The sequence below is a fragment of the Nannospalax galili genome, unplaced genomic scaffold (genome assembly GCF_000622305.1).
Source record: "Nannospalax galili isolate Female #2095 unplaced genomic scaffold, S.galili_v1.0 scaffold197, whole genome shotgun sequence".
NCBI classification, from domain to species: Eukaryota; Metazoa; Chordata; class Mammalia; order Rodentia; family Spalacidae; genus Nannospalax; species Nannospalax galili.
In genome coordinates, this window is record NW_008339846.1 from 3,309,446 (window position 1) to 3,329,171 (window position 19,726).

A 19,726-nucleotide genomic window follows, 5' to 3' on the forward strand; every position below is an offset into this window, starting at 1 on the left:
GCTGGAGAGGTAGCTCAGCAGTTAAGGTCACTGCCTGCTCTTTCAGAAGACCCAGGTTCGATTCCCAGCACCCGTATAGCAGCTCACAACTGTCCATAACTCCAGTTCCAGAGGATCTGATGTCCTCTTTGGACCTCCGTGGGCATTGCATGACACAGGTGCACTTGCACACATGAAGGCAATACACTCATATGCATAAAATAAAAATAATAAATAAAATATTTTTTAAAATAGTTACTTCCTTCAGAGAACATTTTAAATGTAAAGAAAGGCAAATTCAGAGGAAGGGGCTCCTTTTCACATATTTTAAATGCAGACTTTTATCAGAAACTCACCTCAGGATCCAATGTATGATCACCCCAGGGCATGCTCAGTGTAAACAGGGGCCCCATCCTGGACCCTGCAAGATGCCAAAATATCAGCTACTCAAGGCACAGCTAAGAACTGACATAAACACAGGAAAGTCTACTGATTGCCTTCTGTTTTTCTTTGTTTTTTTAAGATTTACTTTTTAAAATTTTATGTGTCTAAGTGTTTTGCCTCTATGTATATACACATGTGTACCTGGTGTGTGCAGTGCCAGAAGAGGCCACAAGAAGGCAATGGAGACTCTATGTGGGTGCTGGGAATTGTACTTGGGTCCTTTGCCAGAAAAGTGCTCCTCTGAGCCAGCTCTCCAGCCCCTAGAGACTTATTTTTATGTGTATGAGTGTTTTGCATACATATAAATGCACCACATGTATGCCTAGTGCTGACAGAGGTCAGAAGAGGGCATCAGATGCCCTGGAACTGGAGTTACAGATGGCCGTGAATCACCATGTGGGTGTCAGGTCCTCTGCAAGAGCAGTAAATGCTCTTAACTACTGAACCATCTCTCCACATCCCTGTGATGATCTTAAACACAGTAGACTCACGTTTAAAATTATTCGATGATGATTAAACTTTCCAACATTGCCCTTCCAGTTTTCTTTGCCTCAAAAATAAGTTTTTTTTATTTAGAAGAAGGTGGAAAAATGCTACTCTGGCTAAAATAGGTATATGCCAACATCAGTGCTGGGGATTGCTAGTGCTCAGTGTCTACTGTGCTCACAGAATGTGGAAATAAAAAGACCACAAGGAGCTGAGTGGTATGAAGTCTTTCTGTTCTACCTGTAGCTTCTTATAGATGGTGCTCAACAGAAACTCTTACTTCTGACTCTGTTTTATAGCAGTTTATAATCACTGAAGGAGACTGGATGTTCATCCTAGAGGAAATGAAATATTGGAAAATATTTAGCTTCCTTGTTTAGGAAGTGCGGGATATTAGCTGTCTTTCCCAAGTGCAATAAGGTTTGTGCTTTATCACAAACATGAATGAGGGTGAAATGAATCCTTTTATCTCACACTGTCTGTTGAGTTGTTTCTTGGACTTTTAATATTAGTCTTGCTTTGCTATTTTAAAATCAAAATAGATGAATAATATCCTTGGGGAAATAACTACACCTTATTCTTTTATCCATGCTGAAGAACTCATGCTTAGAATGCAATGCATAAGAATATAAGACTCTGACCTTAGGAATATTTATGGTTTTCTTTTTCCTTCAAATGTATGTTTCTAGAACTTGTAGCTTAACTGATGTGAAAGAGGCCCCAACTCGGGCCCATTCCAAATCAGTGCTGATGCCCAGTACCGTGTGACTGTTTCCACAATTTTTAAAACATGTTCCTTCTCTCCCCCACCTGTTGCCCCTCCCACTTCCCACCCCCTCCCACTCACCTTGCAGGAGCGGCTGCTGCTCTCCTTGCTGCCGGCTCACATTGCCATGGAGATGAAGGCAGAGATCATCCAAAGGCTACAAGGCCCCAAAGCAGGCCAGATGGAAAACACAAATAACTTTCACAACCTGTATGTCAAGAGGCACACCAACGTGAGGTATGGAGCTGTGCGAGTCTCTGGGTGACACCAGGAGTCAGTGGGCTTGCTTGGGGGCACTGTTCATGGGGAGCCACATCTTACAGCAGCTCTCTGTAACAACTTTTCACACTTGCAGGTAGAGAGGGGCAACTCCACTCACCCTTCTGATTCCTCTTAGGGCCTTCACGTTGAGATGAGAGAGTATGAACCTCTTGATTTATTGGATTGAGATGTACTTCAGAGACATGCTGTCTACGGCTGCCCACCAGTCACAGAAAAAGAAAACAGCAGCATCTTTATCCTGAGAACTCCCACTGTCAGATTACAGTGTGATTAGCGTAAGGGTCCACGGGACTTTCAGACTCAGAGCTCAGTTTTTGTAGGTGGGCTTCCTGGAGACAGGGCTGCCATCCAGCAAGTATACCCAGGCATGCTGGAATTCTGCATTTCCGGGTATGGCCAATCTGTGACAAAGGTCAAACAGGGCTGATGCATACCTTAATCAATCTCTCATGACTGACTCCTCTGCTACAGCAGATGGTGTCGTATTTACTCTTCTAGGAGTCCTTCCTAGAATTACAGTACTCGGAAAACTATCAAGCTGACATGGGATTGTAGCCAGGAAGTCTCCTCTGTGGAAGAGGAGCTGTGAGGTCTTTGCTTCAGGCTCAAAATGGGATGCCTTCTGTGTTCCCATCTCCAAGCTACCACACAGCCAGGTCCCTCGCCAACTTCCGTCTCCTGTCAGTCGCTGGCTCCTTGTCTTTGGGGAGTTTGCCCCCATCCATCCCTGCTGTTGAGGCCTTCTACTCATCTTGCCAGTCTTCAGTGCACTGCACAGATACCTGGTCTCATTTGTTATGTGTTGATGCTGTTATTTAGTTGTCAGAAAAGATTCTTGATTCAAACTTCAGTAATACTCGGGACCACAACTATACTTACTCGAACATCTGCTAAAACTAGGCCCCAGCCTGTTCCCCAAATCTCTGTCCTCACACACAGGCTGCTGTGTCCCGGGCCAGCTGTTTCAGGTCAAAAGTTTCAAACTCACAAATGAAACACAAACTGAATTGAACTTAGAAACATTGCTTATTTTGCAAGCCAGTTACATACAGGACCTAAGCAGACACAAGGGTGCGATAAGAAACAAACTTCATCAAACAAAAGCCAAGGAAGCACCATTGGATGGTGATAGGAAAAAACGTAAACATGTACAGAGAAAGTTACTGCGGATTATGGACTAAAATTATTTAAAAGCCTTGCCGGCATTCAGGTGTGTACACACTTTATCTATAAAATTAAAGAAGCAAGAAGACCCAGTTCTGCTGTCTGACAAGTATAATGCAGCAGTTCCCCTTTCTAAACCTTCACTCTGTGAATTGCTATTGTGCCCCTCCCATTGCAGGACATCACTTATTAGGTAATCAGAACATATAAAGGAATGGAGCTGTAGGAAAGTGACCATTCAACATCTGTAAACTCTGCTTAAATCCAGGAAGAAACAGACAGTAAAACAATAAAGAACAAACACCTCAACCTCAAACAGTTAACAAATCTCTAATGTTCTCTGTATCAGCTACCACAAACAGCAACTTAATATAGCCATAAGCATCTCACAGCGCCCATGGGTCTGAAGTCTGGAGCCACTTCCCCCAGGTGTTTGGGGCTTGGGCTTTGCAGCTACAGACGGATCTGCTTCCCATATGGCTCTTCTGCTTCCCATATGGCTCTTGTCACGGTTGGGCCAGTTCACAGGGCCTCAGTCCCTCTAAGTCATCTCCGCAGGTGACTTGAGCATCATCACATTGTGACAGCTCACTTCCCCCAGAGCAGGGAATCCAAGATGAGCAGGGCCGTGCTGGAGTGTAATTTAGGACGCTGCCTTAGAAAGCCATTTTTGCTACTCTCTACTGTTCGCACAAGCCAGCCCTGCCCAGTGTGGGCAATAGAGGAACTTGACTAGCGGGACATGAGCATCCTGCAGGCTGAGTACCAAGTTATCTAGTCAAAGAACGAGTGTAGAAGTCCTGTCTCTATTTCCCTCATGGTTTGTGCAGAATGTATTTGTACTATCAAGTTAAATCTAAATTCTTAAAATTTATTTGGGGTCTAAAGGAACTTGAAAATTTACTTAAGTGACATGGAATACTAATCATCTTTAAATGACATCTTAAAAAGTGGACATTTCCTCCTGAAACAGGACAAGTGTAAGCAAAGAAACAGACTCTATCCCTATAGTAGTATAGACAGTACAGTGACTGCCTGGTGCTTAAAAAAAAAAAAAAAATGCTTTTTACTGTGTGTTTAAACAGTGCTAGAAAAATCCGCGGCTTCCTCTTGGTTTCCACTGTGACCATTCATTCAGCACAATGTTTGTTCTCTATTAATAACATTTACCAGCCCTCTTGAAAAGAATACTGATAATTTATCAAGATAAAGACAGCAACTGTTAGGTTGCCTCTGAACCTCACTACCCTGCTCTGGATATTCCCCACTAGATCTTAAATGTTCTCTAACAAGTTATTTAAAATAAAGAAAAGAAAAATAACAACAAATGCATCCATTTCAGTCTTAGGTACCATCCAACAGAAAACTGCCTCTGTCTTTCAAAGCTCAGGACCTAGAGAATGTTTTTCTATACTCTGCTTGATTTTCCTTCTTTTGTGTCCCTCCTCATCTTGCTACCCTCTGGTGTTAACACCCCAAAAAAAACCCCTGCCAAGCCACAGAAACAGTTCACACTTAACTTCCCCACTAACTCCTCTTGGCCCCAGATAATACTTCCAAATCTTTGTTGTGTCGACTGCTCAGGTGTGCACCCTGTACTGACATTGCCCTCCCACTTATGGAGCGTGCCCATCCCTCAGTGTTGGTAACCAGGGACATCTTCCTGCTGTACCCCCCTCTATGGTTTCTCTCTTCCTGAGTCTAGCCTCCCGGTAAATGAGTGTGTTCAGAGCCCTGTAGCTCCTTTCTGTTCTCCTCACTCCTCCTCCAGGGCTTTACCATGTTTGTGACGCCCAGACATGAAACTCACCTGGTTTCCTGTCCTCATCTACCTCTTGGTGACTAAAGGTAGCACCAGAAAACAGAGCTGAACTAGTCTTCTTCCCTACATGCTATGGTCTCTTCAAACCTAGGTTCCTAAACACATCTTTCCCAGAAACTAGTCTTCATCTATGATGGCATTTTTTTCCTAGACATTCCCGTCGACCTCTAATTAGTTGCAGTGTGTGAGTTGTTTTCCTTCCCTGCCTGACCAGTTCTCTCCAATGTTCCCATTACAGACCTTCCTCAGGCTCTGACGGCATGCCTGCTTCTAGGTTGCACATCTCTGTAATAGTGTAATAGTGTGACTTGGCCCAGGTTCCCTCCGTGTGACCCCAGTGCACCAGGCTTGCCTTCTTCATAACTTCACACATTGCATCACAATTACCTGTTCACTTGTTTCATTTTTCTGCTGCAAAATAAACTCACCTAGCTTAAGATATCACAGCCATCCTGTCTGGGCTCCTGGCTCACAGCCATCCTGTCTGGGCTCCTGGCTCACAGCCAGCCTGTCTGGGCTCCTGGCCCACTCCACGTTCGATCATAGGAAAGCTGTGGCTGTTGTGAACAAGAGGGAGTAGAGTCAGCTTCCCTCGCCTGCTTTCTACTTCTGAGTTCTGCTTTGTGTCAGGTATTCTGAGTGAGCAAATGTAATTCTTCATCTGGGAACATGGCCCAGCCTCTGCCATTGCTGCCCACAAAGGGACATGTGTGGTTTGAGAAATCATGAGAACAGAACAGAGAGCCCAACCTCCCCATCAGCCTGCTTTCCCTGGGTGTAGCAGAGGTCCCCTGGGTTCCTGTCCCTCAGCAGAAGAGCCTGTCTTCCTCCTTGATGAAGCCACAGCCTGTGCTTAATACAGGGAACAGAGTCTTGTCCTGATCTATTGAGACTCAGATGACTGGCACCACATGGTTCTGTTTTTGTTATGCTAAAATAGACACATTTTACAATGTCACCACTTTTGAGGAAGCACTTTGATGAGATCAAACACATTCACAGTGCTTTGCAACCCCATTTCCATCTCCATAAACTTTTCTGCATTCCACATTGGATCTTTGATTCCATTAAGCAAAAACTGTACACATACCTCCCTCAACCCCTAGCACTCACTACTTTACTTTCTGTCAATATATGTTGATTATTCTAAGGAAAACACATGACTGGAATCAAACAATATGTGTCATTTTGCACCTGAATTATTTTACTTCTTATATCTTCAAGTCCAGCATATCCTGGGGTTTCATCTCTTTTAAAGGCTTACTACTAGTCAGTGTATTTATATACCTCATTTTGTCTTTCCATTCATCTGTTAATGGACACTTGGTTTGTTTCTATCTTACCTCTTGCAAATTAAGCAAATTTGAACATTCATGTATAAACAGCTGTTTGAGTCCCTGATTTCAGTTCTGAACCATGTAGTTTTCAGGGTTACATTTTTGAAGAGCCACCACATTGTGTCCTATAGGAGCTGCTCCCTTTTACCTTCTCACCAGTAATGCATAATGGGTTCAGCTCTCTACATGCTTGCCCATACCTGTATTCTGATTTTTGTTTACATTTATATAATAGCCATCCTAATGACTGAAATGCCTTTCATTTTTATTTCATGCCATATCTCAAGCCATGACAGTCTCTATGTAAATGTTTAATTCCTGTTGACAGGAATTTAGGCTTCTTGCTAGATCTACATAAAAATCAGGACTGTGCTGTGTTGTGGGAAAGGGTGTGATGCACATACTGGTGCCATGCTGGCAAGAGTCACAGTACCCACGAACCTGAACATACATGAAGGGCGTGAAATACCTGGACTCTCACCATCACACTTGTGTTTTTCTTTACAGCACTTACCACAAGTTGCATCTGGACACTCCTTGGTTTAATGCCTCACCCCACACACAGTCTAAGTAGCTAGTGAACCTGTTATCCAGGATCACTTGATTAGTGTAATCTTTTTAGAAAAGAAGCTCATTGCTTCCATTTCTCTTCGAGTCAGTGCATTCAGGGTTGGGCTTTGTCACTTGTTGCTTCTACTTCAGAAGTTTGTAAGCCCTGTGACAGCTCAAGCAGAAGCACTCCCTTGGTCATCTGAGTCACTTAAGTTGGAGTGAAGGAGAACAGAAAAGCCATAATAGAACTTGTCTCTGCTTTCTAACTCTTCATCCCCACTTTAAAAACGCAGCACTAGAAAACTATTTAAATGGGCAATGTGCTGGTTACTTTTTGTCTGCGCAACCCAAACCAGGGTCAGCTAGGAAGAGGGAACCTCAGCTGAGGAGTTTCCTCTATCAGACTAGTCAGTGAGCATGTCTGTGGGGGCATTGTCTTGGTTGCTGATTGATATAGAGGGGCCCAGATCACTGTAGGAGGTGCCACCCCTAGGCAGGTGGCCTGGGCTGTGTACGAAAGGCAGCTGAGCAGGCCAGGAGAAGCAAGCCAGGAAGCAGTGTTCCTCCATGGTCACCTCTTCAGTTCCTGCCTCCAGGTTCCTGCCTTGGGCTCCTCCTTCAGCAATGGGTTTTGACTGAGGAGTTGTAAGATGAAATAAATCCCCCCCAAGAAGTTGATTTTGACCAGTATTTTTTCAGAGCAACAGAGAACAAATAAGGACATGTGATTTAATGAAAGTTTTATGTATTTCATCTCTTGGAAAATGGCATATATCTCATGGCAATACAAAGTACCAAAAATTCTACTATTTTAATGGAAAACTGTAATGACTTTGGCCTTTTTGAGACAGGGTCTCCCTGTAGCACCAGCTGGCCTGGAACTCACAGAGATCCGCCTGCCTCTGCCTCCCGAGTGCTGGGATTAAAGGCATAAAAAGAACAAAAATTTTTACTTTTTAAAGAGAAACCTGTATTGCCTTTGGCCTTTTGGAGACAGGCTCTCCCTGTAGCACCAGCTGGCCTGGAACTCACAGAGATCCGCCTGCCTCTGCCTCCCGAGTGCTGGGATTAAAGGCATGCGCCACCACGCCCGGCCATAATGACTTTTCTTTACAAAGTAATATAAACTTTTCAATTCTGTTGCCTACCTACTTCTTCTCACAGCATCTTATATGCTGACATTGTTGGATTCACTCGTCTCGCAAGTGACTGCTCCCCAGGGGAACTGGTCCACATGCTGAATGAACTCTTTGGGAAGTTTGATCAGATTGCAAAGGTGAGTTTTACAACGTCCCTTCCACAACGGGGTTTTATAAGATCTCACCTTATTTTTCCCCCATCCCATTATCAGCATCTCACTTTATCATAAAAAACATCATTCAAGAATGTTTATAAAAATTGTTGGTTTTATTTCCCACTGATGTCTTGAGCCTGTGTCCAGGATAAGAAATGCCCCAGCAGTTAGTGTTTGTGTTTTCATCTATTTTTAACATGTCTGCTTTCGTATAACTCAGCATGTATATAATAAAAGCGTTCAGATGGTAGATCCTGTTTGCAGTGCTGTCTGGTTTTAGGGCTCTCTTGTAGACATTTCCACGTCAAGGTTTCATCATCCTGTTTTCATATGATTAAGCCGAATTCTGGAAGCATCCTTAGAGTAGTCTGTGCCTTCTGTGCAAGTCTTTACTTTCTGTTGTGCTTCCACCCTTTGACTTGTGTGCCCCTTAAACAGCAGTGTCAGCTCAGCGCCATGCCATCACAGGCTCACATACAGGAAATTTCACAAAGAAATGTTCTCAAGCCATTTGAAACCACACTAGGCCTTACTTAGAGCAACTTCTAGAATTGCTGATAGAATATTGATGGAAAACATTTCTTTCCTGCCAGCTTTTTACTTTTCATTAAATATTTCATATCAACCTAATTTCATCTTTGGATGGTTCCCAGAAATCCTTCATTATGCATATTAATATTAGTTATTTATATGTAGAAGAGTTGGTCCTAAATTTAGTTCACTGCATGGTTTAGCTCAGTTTTAAATAACACAGAACTTTTCCAGCCAAGTGTCATAGAAAGAAATCTGGCCATGGATGTGAGTATGGTCCTTCTTGGATCCTTCCCCCCAAGTGTGTTGTTTTATTTTGTAAAACAGCTTTCACTGGGGCTGGAGAGATGGCTCAATGGTTAAGAGCGCTGACTGCTCTTGAAGAGGACCCAGGTTCCATTCCCAGCACCCACGTGGTGGCTACGAACCATCCTTAACTCTAGTTCCAGGGGAATCTGAAGCCTTCTTCTGACCTTCGCGGCATTGTACAACATGGATGCACTCACATACATGCAGGCAATACACTCATACACATAAAATAAAAATAATAAAAAAAATTTTTAATTAAAAAAATAACAGCTTCACTAGGGGAAGGAGGTTGAAAATTCAGTAAGAGTAGTTCTTGTTCTGACTCCCCAAATGCCCCGTCCAGGGAGGCTTGTCAACAGAGCCAGCAAATTGAAGGTGTTGGGTCAATCTGAATCATTGCACAAGTGCTTGCTACAAATAAGGTCTGTGTTTTGCTCTGCAGGAGAATGAATGCATGAGAATTAAAATTTTAGGAGACTGCTATTACTGTGTTTCCGGACTCCCTATATCTCTTCCTAACCATGCCAAGAACTGTGTGAAAATGGGCTTGGATATGTGTGAAGCTATAAAGTAAGTGTACCGCTTATGCAGACTGTTTTAATACAGAACAACTTGGGGTTATAATTCTCACCTACAAGAATTTCTGTTTTTCTGTCTATTGACATCTACTGTACATTCAAATATAAATATAAAGAGATGAATCTATTGGCATGTGGGCACCTCGGTCCAAAGAAAGACGTATGAAAGTATTTGGGATCATTGTTATTTTCCTTAGATTTCACTGAAATGGAGTTAATACTCTATTTTCAAAGATAATTTTTTTAATTTTTTGTTTTAGTTTTATGTGTCTGTATGTATTGTGTGCATGTATGCAAGTGCACTTGCGTCATGTAATGCCTGTGGAGGACAGAAAAGGGTGTGGGATCCCCTGGGACTGGAGTTATAGCCACTGGAATTGTTAGCCACCATGTGGGTCCTCTGCAAGAATAGCCAGTGCTCTTAACTGTTGAGCCCTCTTGCCAGCCCAGTTTTAAAAAGGTTTCAGCAGCCTCTTCGATCTTAAAAGAGACTCCCAATACTGTAAAGCCAAAGTTGTTTTAACTACCAAACTACAAATTTAAAAATAATCCAATCCAGGATTGCTTCATCTAGTACAAAATGCTCAGCTTTGTGAATGTAGTTTTGATTTGTATCTACAATATGTTTTAGTATTATATTTATAGTTTTCATTGTGATTCTAGGGAAATTTGCTTGTGTAGAATGTTATTAACAGTTGGGTTTGATGGTATAGACTTGTAATTCCAGCACTTGGAGCACTGAGACAGGATGAACTTGAATTTGAAGCCATTTTTAGGTACATACCTGTTTGAAAAAGGCACACGCTGCCAAGGCTGGTGATGGGTGTAAGATAAACATATAATATAGAATGTGACACATCACAGGTGACATGGTAGAGCCTTCTCTAATGCCCTCCAGAGAAGCTAGAATGCTTTATACATAATAAAACCTCCTGCCTGTTGATTCATAATTGATAGATTTTATTTTATGGATTTGGTTTGGTTTTAATTGTCTATTTTAGTCAAGTGATTTTTTCCCTATCCTCCACACGTGTGTATCTTCAAGGCTGGAGTTATATGCTTGTTGTCAAATTCTTTGTCTCCGGGTTAGAGTAAGCGGGGAAGCAGCAAGTCTAGTTGTTACTGTGTCTGCCTAGCCTGTGTGAGGCTCACATGCTGAAAAGTGGCCAGGTCTAAAGGCCTCTCACCAGTGTCCAGCAAAGAATAATGAATGCTCAGCCTCAGCCCGAGGACAGGATCTTCCCTCTGAGGTGGGAATATGTGTGTTCCACCAAGGTCCACTAGTTAGTAGAAAACTACAGTTGCTATGGACAAACAGCTCAGGAATAAGAAGAAAATAGGGGGAGAGAAGTGGAGGGGCCGCCCCAAATAACCTTGTTCCACTTCCCTTTCCCATAACTTAGTCATTTGTTTCCCCTGATATACGAAATACACACTTGCCTTCCTTCAGAAGCTAGTGACTACCATGACTCTGCAGATCCAGGTGTAACTGGACTGAGTTTTTCATGCTCACAGTCTGTCCCTGGAGGTGACCTGAGCATTGCTTCAAACCCAAGGTGAAGGGAGTTCTGTTGGGGAGAAAATTTTTTCTCAATTTTCTTTCAAATATATGTGATAATCATTTTAACGAAGGGCTCTGTGTGTGTGTGTGTGTGTGTGTGTGTGTGTGGGTGTGCACACTTGAACTGCAAATGATATTCACAATGGTGTCTGACACTGCATGACAATGTCACATGGTCCTGGCTTGAACACACAGGGGAAGTACCACACAGTTCACAGGTTCTTGGTTTGTGTTAGCCGGGTAAACAGAAACAGCAGTCCGCAGCCTAAGTTCTTTGTGAGCACCTTGTCTGCCCCATCTGGCCTCTCTAGTGGGACTGTGGAGCTCTGGGTCGAGTATGAGAGGCTGGGAGAACACTCCATTCCTCCTGGTCCAGCACCGCGGGTTGTCTGCCCTGGGAGAATTCATGGCAGCATTTCTGGAAGTCTGAGGTGTTCTGAATGATTAAAGTGCAGGAAACTGGCCATGGGCTAAAAGAAAAGTGTACTGCTGCACTGTGATTACTTCCCTTCTCTTTAGGAAGGTGAGGGATGCTACGGGCGTTGACATCAACATGCGTGTAGGAGTGCACTCTGGGAACGTCCTCTGTGGTGTGATCGGTCTCCAAAAGTGGCAGTATGACGTCTGGTCACATGACGTTACATTGGCCAACCATATGGAGGCTGGAGGAGTCCCTGGGTAAGGCAGACCTTTAATTCTTCTCTCAAACTGGTGGCTCAGTTAGTCATTTCAAACCAACAAGATGATAAACACCAGGTTGCTCAGTTGTAGATGACTACTCTTACTTATGTTGGTATCACGATACTTAGGTCTTACGAAAAGCATTTAGACTTGCTCTCAGGCGAGTGAGAGAGCACTTGTTCAGAATGTAAAAAGTTCTAGGTTTGATCCCTAGCAACAAACACACACAAAGGCTCAAGTCGCAGTTCTACCAATCTTAGGTCTGTAGTCAAGGACTATGGATACCACATAATAAATTCTAAACCCTTAGTTATTTGCAAATACTGACCTAAATTTAAAAATTATAATGTGATCCAGACATGGCCTCTCTCTAGGACTGGAGCAGATACCGTGTCAGGTTTTGGTCAGAAGTCGGAGAAGAGAAGCCCAATGTAAGGCTATAATTTGGAGAAGCATGTGGCCAGGCATTGAGAAAGGAAACCCATACTTATGTGCAGCAGACCGCTTTTGCTAAAACACCCTGGTTGTTTGCTTTGACAGATATCCTCACATGCAAAACTTGAATATGACCGAGGTTTTCTGGTGGGGTTCACCACAGCCACAGCTCACAGCTTCTGTGAGCACAGAGAAGCTTTAACTGTTGATAGCAAAGGCCTCCAAAGCTGCTCCTCAAGGCAGTCCATTGGAATATAAATTCCAGTAGCAGTCAGTCTCCCCAGGGACATGTCGATTTTCCTTCAGTTGGAGGATAAATTATTGCTGGATTCACAAATAGAACATCTTTCTTTACACTTATAGTTGTATATCTTACTATGGTTTTAAATGGAATTTCAGACGTGTTCACATTTCTTCAGTCACCCTGGAACATTTGAATGGAGCTTATAAAGTAGAAGAAGGAGATGGTGAAATAAGAGACCCGTATTTAAAGCAGCACTTAGTGAAAACCTACTTTGTAATCAACCCCAAGGTCAGTATCATTGTACAGTGTTTATAATTAGCCTATTGTTTCTGTGATTATTGACTCTAAAATAACTTCAAATGCAACTAATGGCTTGATTATTGAAGGCATTTGATAATAAATTCAAATATTTATTCAAAAAATAGTTGAAATGCATCAGCTGTCTGGATGGTGAGGAGAAGGGTGAAGGTTACAGGCTGGGGCTTTGTATAGGGGTGTCTGTTTTCCTGTACTCTACAGGGTGTCTGTTTTCCTGTAATGTACAGGGTGTCTGTTTTCCTTTAATGTACAGGGTGTCTGTTTTCCTGTAATGTACAGGGTGTCTGTTTTCCTGTATTGTACAGGGTATCTGTTTTCCTGTAATGTACAGGGTGTCTGTTTTCCTGTAATGTACAGGGTGTCTGTATTCCTGTATTGTACAGGGTGTCTGTTTTCCTGTATTGTACAGGGTATCTGTTTTCCTGTATTGTACAGGGTGTCTGTTTTCCTATAATGTACAGGGTGTCTGTTTTCCTGTAACGTACAGGGTGTCTGTATTCCTGTATTGTACAGGGTGTCTGTTTTCCTGTAATGTACAGGGTGTCTGTATTCCTGTATTTTACAGGGTTTCTGTTTTCCTGTATCGTATAGGTCCACCGGTGTCTGTTTTGTTGTATTGTATAGGTCCACCGGTGTCTGTTTTCTTTGTATTGTATAGGTCCACCGGTCTGTTTTGTTTGTAAATGCTGCCTGCTCAAAGCTCTCAATGGGCATAGCCTTGAAACCTGTAAGCTAGAATTTAAATAAAGAGCATAGATTTTGTTGAAGCTTTCAAAACATGAGGTGCTAATGATATGAAATAGGAAGACAATATGAAAAACAGAAAGGGAAAAAAGTTTCAATAACTGGCAATACCCGGAATATGTTCATGTGCAAATATGTGCACGTATGCAAGCTACTTTCTTTGAATGCCATCAAAACATCCACTGCCTGGCAAACAAGCAGGCAGGAGGGCTCTGCCCCTTCCTGTGTTCCTACTGCCTGTTAGACAAGATCAAGGGGTACAGAGCCTTCAATTCTGTTAACACCTCTCAAATTCCTGCCAAATGGATGTTGTCACCATTTACAGATTAAGACTCTGAGGCCCTGGGTGGTTATGTCACAAATAGCACAGCTGGTAAATGGTAAATGGTGCTGAGCTCAGCAGGGTCGGCTTTCAAACCATGTCAACCAATATCACAAACTCAGGATCAAGTCCTGGGCACTAAGTGACAGCCCTGAAGCCCTGGTTTCACTGGTGCACTTCTAATTAACTTCCCTGCTAACCTGGAGATAAATGTGTGACAAGTAGCTGGAGTGCTGAGCAATGGAGGGGCAGGAGGAGGATGTGGACGGGAGCATCAGAAGGTGCATGAGGTCACCTAGTAAGTATAACCAACATGCCCAAACAGCCACCACTTTAGAAAATCAAAGCCATCAATGAGCTAAAATGGATCAACAGCTCTGTTGAAGAGTTGACTTTATGCAAATATCCTTTAGTATATCTATTCTATTTTCCTAGGTTTCTATTGCAGGTAAGTTTTACTATCTGAAAAGAAAGCACTCAGATCAAATATCTTGTTCCCCAGTTCCACTGAAGGACTGAGGCAGAGCCATGAAAAAGGAATGGTTGACAGCTGAAGGATTGACTCAGCCAAATGAGGCTGGAACAGGAAGGAGGAGGGGACAGGGCTCTAGTACACCAGGTTCAAAGCTTTGTTTTTTATCCCAAGGGAGAGCGACGGAGTCCCCAGCACCTCTTCAGACCTCGCCATACCCTGGATGGAGCCAAGATGAGGGCTTCTGTCCGCATGACCCGGTACTTGGAGTCCTGGGGAGCGGCCAAGCCCTTCGCACACCTGCACCACAGAGACAGCATGACCACAGAAAATGGGAAGATCAGCACCATGGTATGCCTGCCTCAGAGGTGGACCATGGGAGGGGAGGTGGAGCAAGGACGGGTTGGAAGCTCTTCTCCCAGGTGTGTACCTGGGCATCTCCTGCCTGACCAGTGCTTATCTGCAACACAGGTCACTTCCAAGTCCCTGGGCTATGGGTTCCAACACAGAGGGACTTCATCTTTTAACTCTGTAACCAAATACACCATTTAAAGTTATAATAGCAGCTTCCTATAACAAAGTTGTTCTTTCTTCTGTTATGAAGTAGGAAGCCTTGAACAGCTAAATGAAAGTAGAAATAATGGCAGAATGTCCTTATAATGGGCATTATCAAGTTATCTATCCAAATCCCAGATCATCGGGCTCAGTTGGCACATGCTTGACCCATCATTGTAGTTCCCTGTTTACATGACTCCAAGTTCCAGCCTGAGCTATCAAAGCTCCTAACAATGGGGACATGTGCAACAAGATGCAGAAAGGAAGATGGGAAATAGGTCCAGAGGAAGAAGGAACAGTAAAACAATTAGGCGCTTAAATAGTACCAACAACATGGTTTAGTCTTAAAACTATGAGTACGGTTCCATGTATGATGGCATTAGCCGTACTCGGATGCAGCTCCAGTAAAATGTAATGCTACCTTGATTCTCATTGACTGAGGAGAAACACAGCAGGTTGTCAGGTGAAAGTGAAATTTCTGTCTTCCCTGTTCCACACACCCTCAGAATCATGCAAGGAATCCTTAATCCAAGCAGGTAGAGACTCAGCATTCTTGGTTTGGATTAAATATACCAGTTTTTACAACTTCCCTTCGTCGTTTTCTAACTTAAACATAGATGTAAGCCAGCAGAAGATTGTAAACAGCAAGTCAGCAGAAGACAGCGTTGGGACAGATCCTAGAGTTCACATTTTAACAAACAGGGAATGATCACAGGAAATAAGATAAACGAATAGGATTATTTCAGGTCTGATAAGCGCTATGATGAAGAGAAAATGGAATATGCTTTGGGGACGGAAGGTTGTCTACCTCAGGTGGGAGAGCCGTGAAAACCTCAGGGAAAAAGAGAAAGAGCCTGCCAGGAGCTGACAGGGAAACAAGTCGAGGCCGTGTCCCACAGATGGAATGAATGTGGTATCCACTTGGGGCAGAGGAGGTGGGAATGGCTGGGAAGTCATCAACAGCAGGCAGAGGGAAGTTGGCTGGAGTGAGATGCACCAATGTTAAGAGTGAATATTGACATTGTTTGTATAATGAGAAGTTTGGAGATAAACCAGGGAGAAACAGGATGAATGTATGCTTTGGAATGCTGGAGCAGAAATGCCCTCTTCTGCTGAGACTCTAGCAGTGGGAGCTGTGAGGAGCACATTCAAGTTCCCATGTGACAGCCCAGAAGATAAAGCTTAGTGGCAGAATAGATCCATACCACCAGCAGGCCCCACAGCTGGGAACTTGATGGTGTCATTGCTTGAGGGTAACAACTACAACGACAAGTCAGATTATTTAAGGTGGAAAAAGCAAGACCTTTGCTTATGGCCATCATCAAAGTGACATGCCTTATACATAAATATAGGAAGAAAGGATATGGGTGGTTATAAAAGCCTAGAACTCATGGGAGAGTTCAAAGCTGGAAATGTGGCTGTGAAGTCTCAGGTTTTAGATGATGTTGGATCCAGATGAAGTCATCAGGACGAAAGTGATTCATGAAGGAAGGGTTAGGATGTCCTGAGCCATCCAGCACTTAGGAAAATTAGAATAACCATCCTAGAACTCTAATCTCCAGGTGCCAATTAAAGTCAACACTTCCAGACACTATGGTGGCATACACATGTAATCACAGCACTAGGGGGCTGAGATAGGAGGATTATGAGGTCAAGGCTAGCCTTAAGTTTATAGTACTTTCTAGGTCAGCCTAGGCTACATTGGTAAGATCTTGTCCCAAGAAAATAAATGGATAATAGAAGATGATAATAGATGATAGATAGATAGATAGATAGATAGATAGATAGATAGATAGATAAATAGATAGATGATAGAGAGATAGAGAGATAACAGATTGATAGATGATAGGTAGATGATACATAGATGATAGATAGATGATAGGTGATAGATAGATGATAGAGAGATAGAGAGAAGATAAATAGATGATAGATATAGAAAATGGGTTGACAGATAAATAAATGATAGATAGGGAGATAGATTAGATAGATGATTGATGGATAGATAGATGATAGATAAAAGTAACACTTCTATAATTCTTATAAAAATAATCTAAGAAATCATTAGTGTTAATGATTGTAACAGTCTCTGATTGATATTTACTATAAACTATGAACTAGTTGGTTGGTTTGTTCTTTTTTAATAATTTCTTAAATTTTTTTTATAATTTATTATTTTTATTTTATGTGTCTGAGTGTATTGCCTGCAAGTATGTAAGTATACCCATGTCATGCAGTTCTGTTCGGATTCCCCTGGAACTGGAGTTAAGGATGGATTATAGCTGCCATGTGGGTGCTGGGAATCGAACCCAGGTCCTCTGCAAGAGCGGTCAGTGCTCTTAACTGCTGAGCCATCTCTCCAGCCCCAGGTTGGTTTGTTCTTAAGGAAATTAGAAACACAGGTCTTTGCCTATGATCTTTGGTGCCATTTCTTACGTATACCCATGGGAACAAGTCTTCCTTTTCCAAGTAGCTTGATACTTTTTTTTTCTCCATCTTTATTGTTCTATGACATTAGAGTGACTTTGACATATAGGTGAAAATGTGTGTTTTAGGACAGTGTTGTACAAACGATATTCTTTTCTTTTTTTAAATATTTTTTTTCAATTTGAAAACCATAGGTAGTAGTAATTTACTGGGATGATTGAATGCTAAAATTAATGAATGGAAATCTTATGAGGAACAGGCTGTTTACATAGTCTTAAGGTATAAATATATATTTTTATTGAATTTTTGTACATTTTATACAAAACATCTTAATCATTTTTATATCCCCCATCTGTACCACCCGTAGCCCCCCTCGCCACGTTTTATGCATTCTGTCATATATGTTAAGGCCTATACAGTCAAGTTAGTGTACCCTGATATCCCTCAGTGCAAGTTCATCCACTGGAGTCTAGTCAGCATGTCTAGAGTCTCTCCCTTAAACATCAACTCTCCCCCACCCAGCAGTCATCAGCTGCCCATAGTTCCTCAGCTAAGGTTGAGAACTGCTGCCCATTTCCCCAGCTCTGTGCTGTGTTTTTGTCTGATTGAGTTTGCATGGGTCTCGTGCGTCCTGACACCATTACTTTAAGTTCCCAGAGGCCTGAAGACTGTTTCCTTATGTTCCTGCACCAACCCTGGCTCTTACAACCTTTTTACTTTTTAAAATATTTTTATTGATTCTTTGAGAATTTTGTATAGTGTATTTTGATCATATTCAGACCACCTCCCCATCTCCACCCCGTTTTTCTCCCCCCTCAACTTCATATCCTCTGTTATTGGTTTTCTGTTTTTAAAGGACTGTCAAGCCCAATCTGTGTCCCCCAAATGCTCTTGGGTGTGGGTCTATCCCTTGGAGTCTGGTCAACCTACCAGGTGTCACACTTAAAGAAAACTGGCTGTCCCTCTTCTAATAGTTATCAATTGCCAAGAGCTCTTCAGCTAAGGATGAAGCTTTTCGCCTCCTCTGCTAATGCTGGTATTTTTCTGGCTTAGACTTGCATAAGACTTATGCATGCTGACACAAGAACTGTGGGTTCATCTGTGCAACTGTCCTGTGGTATCCAGAAAACACAGTTTCCTTGTGTTCATCTACCATCTCTGGCTCTTACAGTCTTTCCACCTCTCTTCCACAATGATCCCTGAGACTTGGGAGACAGGGTGTGATGTAGGTGTCCCATTTACGGCTGAGCACTCCTCAGTCAATTGTTTCCTCACACTGACCAGCTGTGGGTCTATACTTTCATCACCATCCACTGCAAGAAGAAGCTTCTCTGGTGAATGCTGAGAGATGCACTAATCTCTGGGTATAACAATAAGTCATTAAGAGTCAGTTTAACACTATGTCTGTCTACCAGAAGAGTAGAAGCAGACTCTCCCGTAAGGCCTGTGACCTGTCTAGCCACAGGTTCTTGGCCCTGATATCAGTGTCAGGTATGGGCTCTGTGCTGGATAGCTTTAGTGTCAACTTGACACACTTGGGTTGAGGGAGCCTCAACTGGGGAATTGCCTCTATTGGACTGGCCTGTGGCCATGTCCATGGGGCACCTTCTTGATTGTTGAGTGATATGGGAGAGCCCAGCCCACTGTGGGTGGTGCCACCCCTGGACAGGTGGGCCTGTGTTGCATAAGAAAGAAGGCTCAGCAGGGGCTAGGGGAGCAAGCCAGAAAGCAGCATTCCTCCATGGCCTGTGCTCCAGCTCTTGCCTCCAGGTTCCTGCTCTGAGTTACCTTGGGCTCCTGTATGAACTGTGACCCGGGATATGTAAGCTAAATAAACCCTTTTCTCCCCAAGTATTTTGTCACAGCAATGAAGAACAAACTAGGACAGAAATTGGTACCAGAGAGTGGGATATGCTGTGACAGACTGACCTTGGAGTTTTTGGGACGACTGTGGAAGTGTTTGGAACTTTGGGCTGGAAAAGCCATTGTGTGTTCAGAGTTTGTTGCTGTGGAGCTTGGAACAGTTATGCTGAAAGAGTTGTAAACGATGGAGGCCTGGCTTGTGAAGCTTCAAAGGGAATCAGAGACCATCAGGGCTGTTTGCATGAGACTTTAGGTTGAGAATCTGTGGGTTCTGGTCAGCTGGGACTGAAGAATCAGTTGTGATTAAGAAGAGACCAGAACCTGAAGCAAAACCTTTGCTTTACTGGGACAATCTGTGGAGCTTGGAACAGTTATGCTGAAAGAGTTGTAAACGATGGAGGCCTGGCTTGTGAAGCTTCAAAGGGAAGTGGAGACCATCAGGGCTGTTCGTGTGAGATTTCGGATTGAGAATCTGTGGGCTCTGGTCGACTGGGGCTGAAAAATCAGCTGTGATTAAGAAGAGACCAGAACCTGAAGCAAAACCTTTGCTTTACTGGGACAAT

The 19,726-nt window shown here is 43.0% G+C and overlaps 1 protein-coding gene across 2 annotated transcripts in view; it reads left to right on the plus strand.

Annotated features, from left to right (window-relative positions):
• The window catches only part of Adcy2 (adenylate cyclase 2), a 447,994-nt gene that overhangs the window by 302,913 nt on the left and 125,355 nt on the right, over nucleotides 1-19,726 (plus strand). For both annotated transcript variants that reach the window (XM_008834578.2, XM_008834577.2), the window contains exons 5-10: nucleotides 1,764-1,912; nucleotides 7,997-8,108; nucleotides 9,409-9,536; nucleotides 11,625-11,783; nucleotides 12,621-12,753; nucleotides 14,496-14,672. In XM_008834578.2, coding sequence (XP_008832800.1) covers nucleotides 1,764-1,912; nucleotides 7,997-8,108; nucleotides 9,409-9,536; nucleotides 11,625-11,783; nucleotides 12,621-12,753; nucleotides 14,496-14,672 — 858 coding nt within the window. The remainder of the gene's footprint in view (nucleotides 1-1,763; nucleotides 1,913-7,996; nucleotides 8,109-9,408; nucleotides 9,537-11,624; nucleotides 11,784-12,620; nucleotides 12,754-14,495; nucleotides 14,673-19,726) is intronic.